This window comes from Limulus polyphemus, unplaced genomic scaffold (assembly GCF_000517525.1).
Source record: "Limulus polyphemus unplaced genomic scaffold, Limulus_polyphemus-2.1.2 Scaffold648, whole genome shotgun sequence".
NCBI classification, from domain to species: Eukaryota; Metazoa; Arthropoda; class Merostomata; order Xiphosura; family Limulidae; genus Limulus; species Limulus polyphemus.
The window spans coordinates 323,613-338,422 of record NW_013666258.1 but is presented as its reverse complement, the minus strand read 5'-3'; the positions used below and the strand labels follow the sequence as shown (position 1 = coordinate 338,422).

Below are 14,810 nucleotides of genomic sequence, written 5' to 3'. Positions count from 1 at the left end.
CTCCATCACTTACAGGTTTTTCATAAAACGTCATAACGTAATACATAAAGAAAGACCACAACACGTAGTTCTTAGACTAAAAAACTTAGATTTCACAAAAAAAATCAGCATGAATGAGGATGTATATTCGTTTGACATCACTGTTCTTCCCTTTTCTTCAGCTTGTTTTTATATTTGTTAACAAACATAATAATAAAAAATGTTTGCTGTGGTAAAATATATAATAATTTGATCTAAGTAAGAGTTTTTTTTTCTTTCCCAATCTGTAAAAAGTCCGTACGTGATAGAAAAAAATGAATATTATTTTCGAAATCTGCGTAGCTAAATTATGGAAAATTCGTTATTAAAACCAAAACAACTTTTATGAAGCTTAAATTTGCAAGGCTGTGTAATTACTAGTCAATTGTTTGATTGATTGTTTTATAGATAAGCACAAAGCTGCACAAAGAGTTATCTGTGATCCACCCACAACTGGTATCAAAACCCGGTTTATAGCGGTATAAGTCCGCAGACACACCGCTGTGCCACAGGGTGGGGCGGGAGAATTAGTCAGTAGTATTTTTACAGCTTCAATTAAAAATTCCTTAGTAGATCTAGGATGTAAAAGCTCTGGATAACATTCACAGGAATAATTAATAGTTACAATTCCAAGTTTATGTTTACTATTGGATATTAATATGTATGTATTCATATACAGTCTTAAACAGAATCGTACATTGACATACCGTAAAGTGAAATGTCAGACATGGCACACGGACCCCCTAAGGGTTTGCAGACTCCAGTTTCAGAAACGCTGATCTAAAACATTGAAACATTTATTGACAGGATTGTATTTGCTGCTCGTCAAAAATCCTCGCTCTACTCCTCTGACAAATTTGTTCAGTGTGTCCAAGATGAAATTTCATATTACTCAAATCTCACGTTATAGTTATAACGTATGGCACAACAATAACGCTTACGGTGTTTAGTTCCGGAAGAATTAAGTTCTTTATGATGTTGTTTTCACTGTTTATTATGTTTATCTTTGACGTTACAGCGTTGCGAGTTGGCAGTAAACGCCATCTCTTTTGTAAAGATGTCTTTTAAAACGGTAAAATGTCTTACAACAATGTTACTGCGCATAGCAAGTTTTTGAAACATAATGGAGTCACTTAAAGTATTTTATTTCTTGGGGTCAATTTTTAGTATGACAAAATATTTCGATAAAAGGTTTAATATGTTCAGAACTATAGTCTACAACATGCCCAGAACGGCCTCTAATTTTTACGTTAAAAGAAACAGAAATATCGGCAAATTGACAAAGAATTTTTTCGATGACAACATACTTACTTCAATATCAGGAACTGTGTACGAGCAGAGTCTATCAGAGATTCATTAAACTATTAGTCGTTTGAAGTATTCTCAATGTAAGAAAATGCACATCGTGTTCTAATTTATTCTAGGAAACATAAGTAAGAGTTGTTGAAAAATAAGACAGAAGAGAACGATTTCTCAAATTCAACCTCATATATAAAAACGTTACGAGAAAAGAGAGAGAGGTGAAAAACGAATTTTCGCAGCCTTTAACAAAAAGCCTTATTGTTCAGCCTGGCAAGCATGGCGATTCAAAACTTACAGACCTATAACACTGCATATATTCTTTGTGAATATTTCCTTCTCAGACTTTAATGTCCTTCTGCTACATTTACGAGGACACCTGTTGAGAACTCTCTCGTTTGATTCATTCAAAATTTATATGGCTTGTACTTTTTGATTATGTGGTATCTTATTTAGAGATATTGAATATTATCTGACAAATAATGGTACAGACTGTTCTGGAAATAAAACCTCTCAGTTACTCCGTCATATTTGGTTTGAATATACAACCCAAGTAAATTTTTAGGAGAAATGCAGGCTGAAATAAATGGTTAATGATTGGGAACTAGCTAGTTTATAAACAGACTAGAAGTTGGGACTGAAACTTTCTTACTTTATTTTGCCTATTATTGTATTTACCCATTAAAGTATTAGGCAGTATAGATTTTTTATTTTGCCTATTTATCTATTAAAGTTTGTTTGTTTGTTTGTTTTTGAATTTCGCGCAAAGCTACCCGAGGGCTATCTGCGCTAGCCGTCCCTAATTTAGCAGTGTAAGACTAGAGGGAAGGAAGCTAGTCATCATCACGATTTATGCCAAGTGTGTCTCTGTTGTCTATTTTGCATGCATTATTTGTGTCACCTTATTCTATCAAATACTTGAGCACAGCAGGCTGTTGAAGAACATACATATGTAACATGTAGACCTAACAAGGTAAGCATGTTACTAAGTCTGTTTACATTGCATTAATCTGTGTTGTATTATCTTAGAAAAACATTATTCTATTTGATGATATTGCATTGTTGCTGCTCGTCTTTTGTTACATTACACTGTGACATTGATTGAAGCCGGTCATTAAATCTGTGATGATACACTTTTTTGCCTTCAAGAGGGTACTTTGAGAACAACTTTACATTTTGATTGTTGTAGTAGCATTCCTGTATATGTGTGTATCCTCTGTTGTACATTTGTTATTTATTTTGAATAAGTTCAGTGAGGTGGTTGGGTGAAAAAAAAAAGCCAATGCAGCGGTAAAGTGTTGGAGAACATGTAACATTCAACTGAACGCATATGCACGCATGTAGCTTGAAATGTATTCTACATAAGTGGACAGAAAAAATAAAGAAACAAGATAATTAAAGATCGTCAAAAAAGTACCGGAACAAGTTGAATCAAAATGCTTTAACTTGTTCCTACACTTTTTTGACGTTCCCTATTCCCCATTTTTAAATTAACAGCTTTTACTAATCTTGTATTAATATAAAGACAACTGTTGAATGCATTTATGTACTTGGCACACTTGCGACATATATATAAGATGTTAGTGTAGTATACCTCTGGGCTGTATTGTTTTACTATAACATTTATGAAACATTTTACATTACACCATTTATTTTTATGCAAACTTAAATAAAAGACAAGAAAAACCTACGACCAGCCGTGGAAGTTCTGTATCCAGTTTATTCGTAAAATGATGTTATTATTTACCGTGAAATTTCTTGTCTGAGTCGCTTCTAGTTATCACATTTACATCTATACCGTAAATTTGGTATGTATTTCTATTTGTCTTTTGGCTAGATCATACTTACTAGAAAATATATAGAGAGAGTCCCTCGGTAAGACAGCGTTAAGTCTTCGGATTTACAACGCCTAAAATCAGGCGTTTGTTTCCCCTCATTTGACACAGCAGATAGCCCGATGTGGCTTTGCTATAAAAACACACACACAAAGCAGACAAAGAACACTATACACTGCATAGGAGTGATGTGTTTAGATACGTTAAGGATCCTTATTTAGTCTTGTAATATTGATTAGTTTAATTTGTTTTGAAAACAAGTAATTTCCGGGTGATTCTCCTTGCCTTCTGGTGGCAGCCGCTATCTTAAAGCACAGTCGACAGTTGTGCATCAATGCAGATAATTGTCTAACATAACTAATTAATTTTACATAGTATCTGATTCAAGTGACAATATATATGCTGAACAAGCAACGACCAACACCACACGTTCACCCGTTTTCTTACAGAAAGCTAAAACGTAACTTGTTAAATACTTATTCTAAACGGAATCAGTTACTATTTCTGGACATCACGTTGCCACAACATTCCTGTATGACCATTTTTTTCAAACCGTTCAATCGAACAAAGGGAAACATATATTGTATGTTGAGCTAAAAGTACTTCAGTTTCCACTTCTAACGTACGTGTCCTAATGGATTCTAGCTGCAGTTTTTTGTTGGCTGGAAGTTCTATAGAATCGATTTTAAACTTTGCGAAACTCTCTTAGAAATTGTTACCGTCTACTAGATTATCTATTTTTCAGCAAATAAATGTTTCTAGCGAAATCCAAGCATTAATAACGAGCGGTGTATAGAAACCGGAAATATTAACAAATAATAAAGAATTTAAATTTCGTTTTTCTACAGGACCTTCAGGTTTCTATTATCATTTTAAAATCAGAAATGTGTGTTGTTTCCGGTTCGTTGTTAACATACGACTCAAGAAACTAAATTCTTGAAGCTCAAACAAAATAACAATTCCAGAAAGGGAGGAAGAGGTCTACGCTGAACCTGACCCTTCCTGGTCCAAAACATCGACCGAATTCCGATGAAGAAGAAGTATCCCACTTGTAATATGAAAGAGCTTTATGAAATTTGTCGCCTCTATCTTTTACTATATATTTTTGTGCAATTTATTGTAATAATGAACACCTTATTCCAGACTTTCTATATTTCTTTAAGATACAATTGCACTCAATATTGAAAATTGTTTAACAATTAATCAAAGAAGTCATACTATGCTCTTGTTACTGTCTTTTGATACCAACATGAAGACCATTCTTAGGATTATTAACATCAAAATTAATCGTCTGCCCTTCAATATTTTGTTTGATTTTTTTATTTTACAACTTCTTCGTACAAATAATATTACTTTTCTGGGTCTTATAAATAAAGAGAAATATTATCCATTTATGCGTGATATTTTAGTTTTTACAAACTTAAAAATTGTTGTCAAAGTCTTTTATTTGAATTTTAATATTTCCGTGCATTTGGTATAAAAATACAATTCTGGTAGAAAAAATTAAAACTTATAATTTTTTTTTCTCGCTCAAAATATTTGAAATATTTGTATTCTAAAATAACAAACAAGCAGGATATTTAATTGTTTGTAGCAACTATAATGCAGTGAAGACCCAGCCGGGTTTTTTAGAGACTTGAACTACGATTAGTATTGACTTTAGAATATATAGAACAAAATGATCTATCTATTTCTGTACATGATTAACCTCTGAAACGCACTTAGGCTCTACTAAGTTTTCAAGCCCTCCGGTGGCTCAGCGGTAAGTTTGAAGCTGGATTCGATATCTTTATACTTAACAACAAACACATAATTTTGAAATATGGCTTAAACTAAACCTAAGATTCTTTAATATAAAGATAATTTAATATACCCTTTTCACCAAAAGGGGTAATATTATTTTAATAGTAACATCTATAAAAAGATTAAATATAATTTTTAGAAAATAAAAGGTTGGAGACGGCTTGAATGGGTAACGAAGAAAACTTAATTAGAAAATCTACAAAATTATGTCATCATCAGCAATTTTATGGCTAATGTGGCATATTTTATGGCAAATATGTCTAATGGCAAATTTTCTCCATGTATTGATTATTTTTGAACTTATTTCAGGGTTAAATGGAAGATTGGAAAAATGTTGTATTTTTTTGTTGTATTAGTGTCAACAACAGAACGAATTGACTTCAAATTCACTCAAAAACGCGGTCTTAAGCTAAAATCCTCGCTAAAAAAAATTACGTAGAATCACACAATATCAACGTTATTTATAAAATAACGTGCAATAACTATCCAGTATTCTACATCTGAGAAACTGGAAGAAAATTGGAAACCAGATTCACCGAAGGTAATAAAACAACCCTAACATGTTTACCACTATTGCAACACAAAAACCACAGTAATTTAAACAAAGAACCAAACATCAACAAACGCAAAATAAAGGAAGCTACCTTAATTGAACAAAACAACCCTACTCTAAAACAACACCCACAGGTATCGAGATACTTTTACTAAGTTGTTAAGCAACCTCCCGTCATGTGACCTATTAGTTCCATACTGTATATATATATATATATTCCTGTGTTATTGTAAACTACTTGTACCTGATGATGACATAATTTCATCGAAACGTTGTACATTTATAATAAAGTTTTCTTCATTATCCATTCAAGTCGTCTCCAAACTTTTGTTTTCTGAAAAAATGGATTCCTCGTCATCAAATATAATTTTTGTATTTAGCATTACAATTTATTTTGAGACTAGAGACTTCAGTTAGAACTTATTAGATGAAAATTTATGATTTCTTATAGCTTATACTTTGAAACAAGACTACTCATAATTTAATCATAAGTACTTCTTACTTTTTCAACATGCTGCACACATGACCCAATTACAAAACTTGTCATAATGTCACTCATGAAATTTTGAAGCTTTATTTGAAAATAAAGTTAATAGTTATTGTAGTGTAGCAAACTAAACTCGATAAATAATAGGCCCGTTGAAATACTAACTTATGCATAGTCAGAGATTAGGGTGCTGGACTGTCAATCAGAAGGTCTATCGTTCGCGTCCGATTGCCAGATTTGTGTTCGTTATAAGAGTTGCGATTCAGTTAGTTTGTTTGTTTGTTTTGAAGTTCGCGCAAAGCTACACGAGGGCTGTCTGCGCTAGCCGTCTCTAATTTAGCAATGAAAAACTAGAGGGAAGGCAATTAGTCATCACCACCCACCGCCAACTGTTGGGCTACTATTTTACCAACGAATAGTGGGATTGACCGTCACATTATAACGCTCTCATGGCTAAAAGGGCGAGCATGTTTGGTGGGACGGGGATTTAAACCCGCGACCCTGAGATTGCTATTCGAGCGCCATAACCACCTAAACATGCCGGGCCGATTCAATTAGATTAGTTCGTACTTATACGACGTTGGAAACTCTCAGGGGCCAAATAAAGAAAATATTATAACAGTTTTTTGTTTTCTGAAGTCATATCCAAGACTTTTAAAAATACTATGATGATTTTTGTCCTACAAAAAATAGTAAAGTTAATGTTTGTACTTCAGGTATTTATTATTATATTATTCAGAAATGCTTGTCGTGTTTTGGGTTCCGTAAAAGAATATTCACCTTCTCAGCTATTCTCACTTAAAATATAATAATGTATATTGAATGTTTTTAAATATTGAAATAGCTAGTCTAAAAAACAACAACAGAAAAACAGACTGAAGTCCAAGACACAGCAGTTGCTTGAATAAATCAAGTAAAGCCATTCATAAAGATGTAATATTTATATTTATTGTAAATTTTCTTACAAGCACATTCTCACCTCTCGCCTCACTTATGTTCTAACCAATTAAGTTCCACACACTTTACAACAGTTAAAGCGAACATTTAAAAAGTAATAAAATTTCCTATTCAATACACAACAGCATACATGTTTAAATTTAACAAATCATATCATGTTTCAATATCAAAATAAACTTTGTAATCGGAAGTAGCTTTCTATCTTTAAACGCCCATTGCTGATAGATTCCAATAACATTAGAGATAACAGTATAGTTTTGAAAATAACTTTTTTATCGCGAGACCCGCAGAGTCAATTTAAGCTTTGCATTAAAGAATCCTGCTAAAACAATAACATTTCTATGTAATGATTCCGACCACAGTCCTAAAAAAACTTACGAACTGATGATTAAATGGACTTAATTATGTAAATAAAATGACATAATTTTAATAAAAGCATATTAAAAGTAAAACGAAAACATTTGAACAGGTCTTAGTAATTAAATGGTAAACGTATAAGCGCTGTAGTTCCAGAGCATCTTGTTAAGCAATATAGCCCCCCAGTGGCACAGTGGTATGTCTGCGGACTTACAACGCTATAAACCGGGTTTCGATACCAGTGGTGGGCAGAGTACAGATAGCCCATTTTGTAGTTTTGTCCTTAACTTCAAACAAGCAAATAAGCAATATTTTCGAATAAATTATCTTTCTTTTTAATAGCATAATAAAAAAAGTGGAAATAGCACATCGTGACCGAGGGGATAGTAAGTAGTGTATTATTACGTGGACATCGAGTAATATATTATGACTGAGAAAATACTAAGTGATGCATTATGGCTGTATGGACGTCAAGTAGTACATTATGATTGAGAGAACAAGTAGCCTATTATGGTTATGGGGCATAAAGTAATAAACTATGATTGAGGGAACATTAATAGTACATAAAAAAGGGGACATGAACAATCACATTATGACTGAGAAAGCGCCGAGTGGGGGGGGGGAGGCATAAAGTTGTAAACTATATCTGAGGGAACACCAATAGTACATTATAGACGGTGACATGAAGTATTACATTATGTCTGAGAGAAAACCGACAAGCATATTATGACTGTGGAGACTTAACTAGCACATCATAGCTGTAGGGACGTCAAGAAGAACATTATTTAATATATTAAGCAATTCTTAATCCGCCAAACTTAGGATTATATATTAAGAAATGGCTACTCAGAGTCTTTTTCACGCATACAATGTCGTGATGAGAATATGTAGCCTGGACGCAATGTCATTATGAGATATGGTACAAACGCATTGTCATGATAAGAACATATAGTCTAAGCACAGTGTCATGATAACATTACATATTAAACACAGTGCCATGATAAGGATATATATAGTCTAAGCACAGTGTTATTATAATAATATATAGTCTAAACGCAATATCATGATAAGAATATATAATCTAAACACAATGTTATGATAACAACATATAGTTAAACACAGTGACTTGATAACAATATATATAGTTAAACACAATATCATGATAAGAATATATAATCTAAACACAATGTCATGATAACAATATATAATCTAAATACACTGTGTGCTCTTAGCTTGTGTTTTTCATCAGTTTATCTTTCGAACACGAAATAAGATCCTTTCTCAGATTTAGCATAGTCTCTGTTTAAATCCTATAAGATGTTTGTTTCACCGAATTTTGTAGCCCAAGTTTTGTATTCCTACGAAGTTATTTCAATCGATTCTGTTGCCAAGTTATTGCAGGGATTGTGTGCACAGATTAAGGGGAATAGTGTTTATTTACATTCGTTGAGCAAGATCGTACATACTTATTGAATAATTTAAAATACATAGGAGACTGTAGCTTTCTTGATAAGCATTTAAATACAGGATAAAATGAAATATTTTATGTATATATCTATATAAGCCTCAATATCGATTATAGAAAGCTTTCAGTCATGGGTCTTGCGATGAATAGTATGAGGCTAACAAGACTAGCAAAGTTTTTGCTATTCTCTATGTTTTCATCAAATAAGTTAATTTCAATATGCATAAATGTTAAGTATTACAAATAAATGTGTTTATATGTGAACATATAACTGCACATGAATAATTTATTAAAAAGGAATCTGAGTAAATAAAAAGTATATGATTTGAAAACGACTCGAATTTAAAAGCCTGACTATATATTGGTGTTTTCTACCTGAACGACACTTTATGGGCAAATGGAGTAGATGACCAGGTCAGAGACCCATAGCAGGGTCCAAATATAGCTCTCTATTCTGACCTCAGGTAGGACAGCACCCGCCGGTTTCTGGAACCAAATAACGGAATTGACTGCCACTTTTGCAATGCTTTGTTTGTTTGTGTGTTTTGAATTTCGCGCAAAGCTACACGAGGGCTGTCTGCGCTAACCGTCCCTAATTTAGCAGTGTAAGACTAGAGAGAAGGCAGTTAGTCATCACCACTCACCGCCAACTCTTGGGCTACTCTTTTACCAACGAATAGTGGGACTGACCGTCACACTATAATGCCCCCATGGCTGAAAGGGTGAGCATGCTTGGATTCGAACTCGCGACCCTCAGATTACGAGTGGAGTTCCCTAACCACCTGGCCATTCCGGGCCCTTTTACAATGCACACACAAATGACAGTAAGGATTGTGCTCAGCAGCACTGTGGCTCAAACTCTGACCTTTCCAATTAGCATTCAGACACGCTAACTATTAGGCCACGCATAAACCATAAAAAACAACAGGACAATTAACTGGTTCATTTCATTACAATTCGAGAAATATCAATCTTTTATCATTCTCTTACAACTTAGTGCCACGAAGTTAGTGCTATGAAGGATATGGACCTACAAATCTACTAATGTTTTTCTCGACTAAATTAGAATTTTAAAAGTCCCAAATTATAACTTTGATAAACATACAGACATGGGATAAAATCAAACTCGTTGCACATTACGGTATTATTAGCCAGCAATAGAATAGTAAAAACAATAAAAAAAATGACTATTAATAAGTGTGTTTTTGTTGTTTTCTTCGTGTAAAGCTACACAATGGGCTATCTACTCTCTACCCTCCGCGAGAGATCGAACCCAAAATTTTAGCTTTATAATTCCCTAAACTGACTGCTGTGATTAAAAGACAGAATGAAAAGTCTCTAAATACACCGTTAGTTTTTCTTTTGTGTGTGTGCACATCTGTGTTAAATTTATTATAATCAAAAAAGTCGAAATTTATCATAAACATTCTATACAGGACAGATGCAGCTTATAACAAAGATTCATTACGCCTCTCGTCACAGCCTGAATACTTTATTTACAGTTATTTAATATTTAAACAAGGTTTATTTTGAATAGTTTCAGTTTTCCTTTTAAATCAAATAAAAATTGAAGTGTCGTCAGATGTTTAATTTAAAGCAAGACATTTTCTCTAATTTGAGCCCCATTAGAAATTTTTGAAATATGTAATCCTCTTTCAAGGTTATTAGTTTAAACCTCGTGCTTAATGTGATTTTGAGAATGAAAATGAAAATATATAAGTACAAGTTTGGCTTCGTAACGTTTCCAGGGGTATAATTCATTCGTTGAGTGAATTAATTTCTTTCTCGTTAAAGTATTGCCATATTATACTACTTGAATAGGCTAAAAACACTTTCCAAAACACATGATGATTCTCTAAACTTATGTCCTCTTTCTTCAATACTTTGGTTGTAAAGGATATTTTAAAATACGCCATCATATCGAGATAACAATAAAGATTAAAATAGCAGAATGTTTAGAGAGTTGCAACAATGTCGTGAAGGATATTAATACGCGCATGAAGTAATAGTTGCAACAATGCCGTGAAGGATATTAATACACACATGAAGTAGTAATTTCTTATAAAAAAACGACTGAAACATAGTTTGGTGGGTAACTTCTAACAACTTTTGTGTAACACAAATTAATTTTAATTCTTAGTTTTCTTTCGAATAAGCTCAGGGATTATTTGATTGAATTCTTCTCAAGAATGGCTGTTTCGGTGTATCAAAGCTAAGTTCTCATCAAAGTTTGAAAATGCTGAGCTATTGAGCACGTTCTCTGTTACGTTTATTTCATTGATTCTTCTCTTTTCGGTTACCTTTTAAACAAAGCTCCATAAAAAGCTGTAATTGTTAATACGACATATTAAAATAAGTAGGGGTATATATAAACTCTCTATATAATACAGGCTTTCAAAGATTTTACAAAAAATACTACATTAGAAATTTACTCACCGTTATCCGACAACACAATTAAATTTATTTTACCTCTTATTTATATAGATATTTCCAACATTAACAATTTTGTTGTTTTTTGATAAAAAGAAAAATTGTTCGTTTCTTGCGTTTCTTAATGATTTTAACTTTCCAACTTCATTTTCAGTAGAGATACGATGGTTATATGTGACAAACAGAAATTACCGAACGACTTCATACAAGAGTGGCAAATCTTAGGGTTTATGATACTGAGAACTGGATTACTATATCCGCGGTGGGAAAACCACAGATGACTTGTTCCTTAGCTTTGTGTTTAACAACAAACATAGAAAAAATCTTACTAATGCGGTTGGTAGCAGCATGCGTCCTCCGGCGGCAAAAATACTTGATAGGATATAAAACAAACATATTTTTAACTTATGTGTTGTAATTGATGTTTTGAAGATATATTTCAAATATATATCAACAACATTTGCTGTTATAAAGTAGGTATTTCGAGAAGATCGTCACAAAGTCTGTTTAATTAAGAAGTAAAATTAACAATACTTATAGATGTAATTTGCATACTAATTTTCAGATTCCAAGTAACAGCAAATAATCAAAAAACAGAATTGAAAGGCTTTCTCCTGTCGATTTAATTTTACCTTTCTCTTCATTTTTTATCATTTTAAACCTGTAAGAATGTAATTAAACAGTGAAGCTATCAGATTTTTAAAAGTGTCAATTCAAGTACAAAGTTTGGTACTTATTTCATTACTCTAGTTATAAAGTTTTTCCTGTGTTAATAAACCCAGCTATCTTGAATAAAAATTATAAAATAAAGCTAACTTTGATAAATCCTTATCGAGTTTTCGAGAACTTTAAATGTGCTCTACTCGAGTGAAATTAGCGAACAGACAAGTAGGAAGTGTTTACCATGCTATCGAGGTTTGCCAGTTGACTACGCTACATCCCTTCATGACTCATATTTGAACAAACCTGATTTAAACAAGTCAACAGCTTGTTCAAGATGTTGTAGTAGCTTATCATCCAAATGCTATCGAGTATTTCTACGGCAACAAAGTGGTGATATTAGATTCTCTTGGTCTGTTATATATATTCAACAATTCGGATCTCAGTAGTGAATACGAAACCTGGCATAGATTTCACACCAAGATGTTAAGAGAAGCTATTCTTTCAACTCTTCCCTGGGAAAGACGTCAACTAAATGAAGAAGATGGATTTTTTAAATTCATGGTTACAGCTTCTTTAGCTTTGCTCAATGTTTCAGATATGGAGCACTGTGGAAAGTTTTTGAATTTATTCAATGATTCATTTCCTGATGAATTCCTCGAGGCAATGTTCGAGTTTTTAGTGTTTACTGGAAAGCAAACTCAAGGTTCAAAGTGTGCGGATCCAAAATGGGCGGTTCTTCCTCTCCCAGTGACTTGGAAGGTGTTATTTGTCATGATACTCAGCATTTTATTTGTTACATCGTTGCTAGGTAACGGAACTAGTGCCTTTGTCGCTTGGTCCTTTAGGAAAACTAAGACAGTTTCATGTTTCTTTATTATGTCTTTAGCCATTAGTGACATATTGCAAACCGTGATGGTGTTGCCAGCAGAAGTTGGCAACATCGTAGCAGATATGCAATGGGTGTATGGCCCTTCAGCGTGCAAGACTATTCCCATTATTCAAAACACTTCCTCCATGGCTAATGGTTTGACTTTGTGTTGTATAGCAATTGGCAGATACGTTGCCATCACGAAGGCTTTACATTGGAAATCGTTTGAAAGAAAAAATCTATCGGCATTCATTGTCGTCATTATTTGGGTAACATCATTAGCATTAAGTATTCCAGTGGCTTTCATATTTGCTTACCACATTCCTAAGAAACAAAACAGTCAAACATTTGACTTAAATCGGTCGCCGATTCAGATGAAAGCTTTAGCAGAAACTGGACTTTCTCTGTCCTCTGATGACCTTCCCGGGTACTGTACACAAACAGAAGAATACCTGGATGCAGACAGCATCAAGTATTATGCCTTCATTTTCCCAGCAATCATGTTCCTTCCGCTCTTCTTTATTATTATGTTCTTATACACATATCTTTCCTACTTTCTGTGGGTTAGGAAACCAGTAGGAGATTTACAGTCCATGTCTACTCAACAGTATGGTATCCAGCAGCTGAAGAAGAAACGTGTTGTTAAGATTTTGATTTCTCTCATAGTTCTCTTCTTTCTCTGCAGAGCACCAACTAGCTTGTATAATCTGTGGCTAGGAACGATTGTTCAAGAACCCAAAGTCTCGGATTTGGTTGTACGTTATACATTTGTGGTCATGAAACTTCTTAATTGTACTCTCAATCCTATATTTTATTCTTTGCTCCACGACCGCCTCAAAACCCACCTGAAGATGGTTTGTGAACAAATTGTTTATCTTTTTACCTGTGCACCTTGTAAGAAATGCTGGGAAGTGAAAAGAAACGATAATGAATCGAGTACAACTGACACAGTATTGACCTCTTTTACTTGTCGCAGAAATCCTCTTGCAACCAAACAATTTTAACTGTGTTGTAAATATACTTGGTTATGCTGACAAAGCTACAATAACATGTTTACGCATTTTCACTGATTTCTTATCTAAACATTACTGTGTTATATTGTCACGTGAATTCAGGCAAGTAAAAATATGTCGAATATTAATAGGTGTATATTTAGTGTTTAGTGTTGTCTGTCATGCATAGATGGCAAATGTAAAAAAAAAAATAATAATTAATGATATAACTCTTATTATTCCTTAACCACAAGAGTCATTTTATGTATATATATAGTTAAATAAAAGCTTCACTTTCTCCTATGCTTAAATAACAAATTATAAATTTTTCAAAAATATCTTATGCAGAAAGTATTATGTAATTGTGTCTTATTTTCCTGTCTTGTGTATCCAAATGTGAAAACAGCTGTTACTAATAAAATAATTATATACAAGAAAATCAAAACTGTTTCACGGTAAGTCGATGAAAAGTAAATAAAAACAGGGTATTTTCGATCACATGGTCAACTAAATTACTAATTTAAAATTATTAAAGAACTTAAAAGAAAATTACAAAACTATCCCTGAATGAGTAAGGTCTTAGACGTCATAATTTTGATGATGAAGCAACAACATGATCATTATACATAATTATCACATGCTGGGCTGATGATAATAGTTTGTGATTTTTACACAAAAACAGTGAATGATCTTTTGGATTTAGAATAGTTGTTTTGTTAAAGCGTTTTGGTGTCGTTGGTTTGAATAAGACAAATAGAATCTTGGTAGTTCTTTTTATTGTGTAGTGGTTTGCAAATATTTACGGTAAGTCCAGCTGCTTTATGATAAATCAGTTGATGTCTTCCTCATTATGAAATCAGGCCAATATCTGTAGTAAGTAAGGTTGTTAAATATGCTAATATAATATATAGTTGAAGTTTTCAGCTTTAAGTCACCACGAGTATCGAAGTCCAGTATTTAGCGTCATAAGCCCGCAAACTTACCACTGAGCCACTGGGGACGGAGCAGACTTTGAAATGGACGAAAATAGTGCATATATGAATGTTACATACCTCCTAATCTATCATTATTGCTTGTTTCAAC

The 14,810-nt window shown here is 33.1% G+C and overlaps 2 protein-coding genes across 2 annotated transcripts in view; one reads left to right on the top strand and one right to left on the bottom strand.

The window, feature by feature from the left end:
- The window catches only part of LOC106459687 (RYamide receptor-like), a 53,831-nt gene extending 50,616 nt beyond the window's left edge, over positions 1-3,215 (bottom strand). The window contains exon 1 of the mRNA XM_022386217.1: positions 3,166-3,215. The gene's annotated coding sequence lies outside the window, so the exon portion shown is untranslated. The remainder of the gene's footprint in view (positions 1-3,165) is intronic.
- A 9,132-nt stretch (positions 3,216-12,347) lies between these two features.
- On the top strand, positions 12,348-13,739 carry LOC106459686 (pyroglutamylated RFamide peptide receptor-like). The gene has a single exon (XM_013919329.1). The coding sequence runs from the start codon at positions 12,348-12,350 to the stop codon at positions 13,737-13,739; it is 1,392 nt and encodes a 463-aa protein (XP_013774783.1).
- The last annotated feature ends 1,071 nt before the right edge of the window (positions 13,740-14,810 follow it).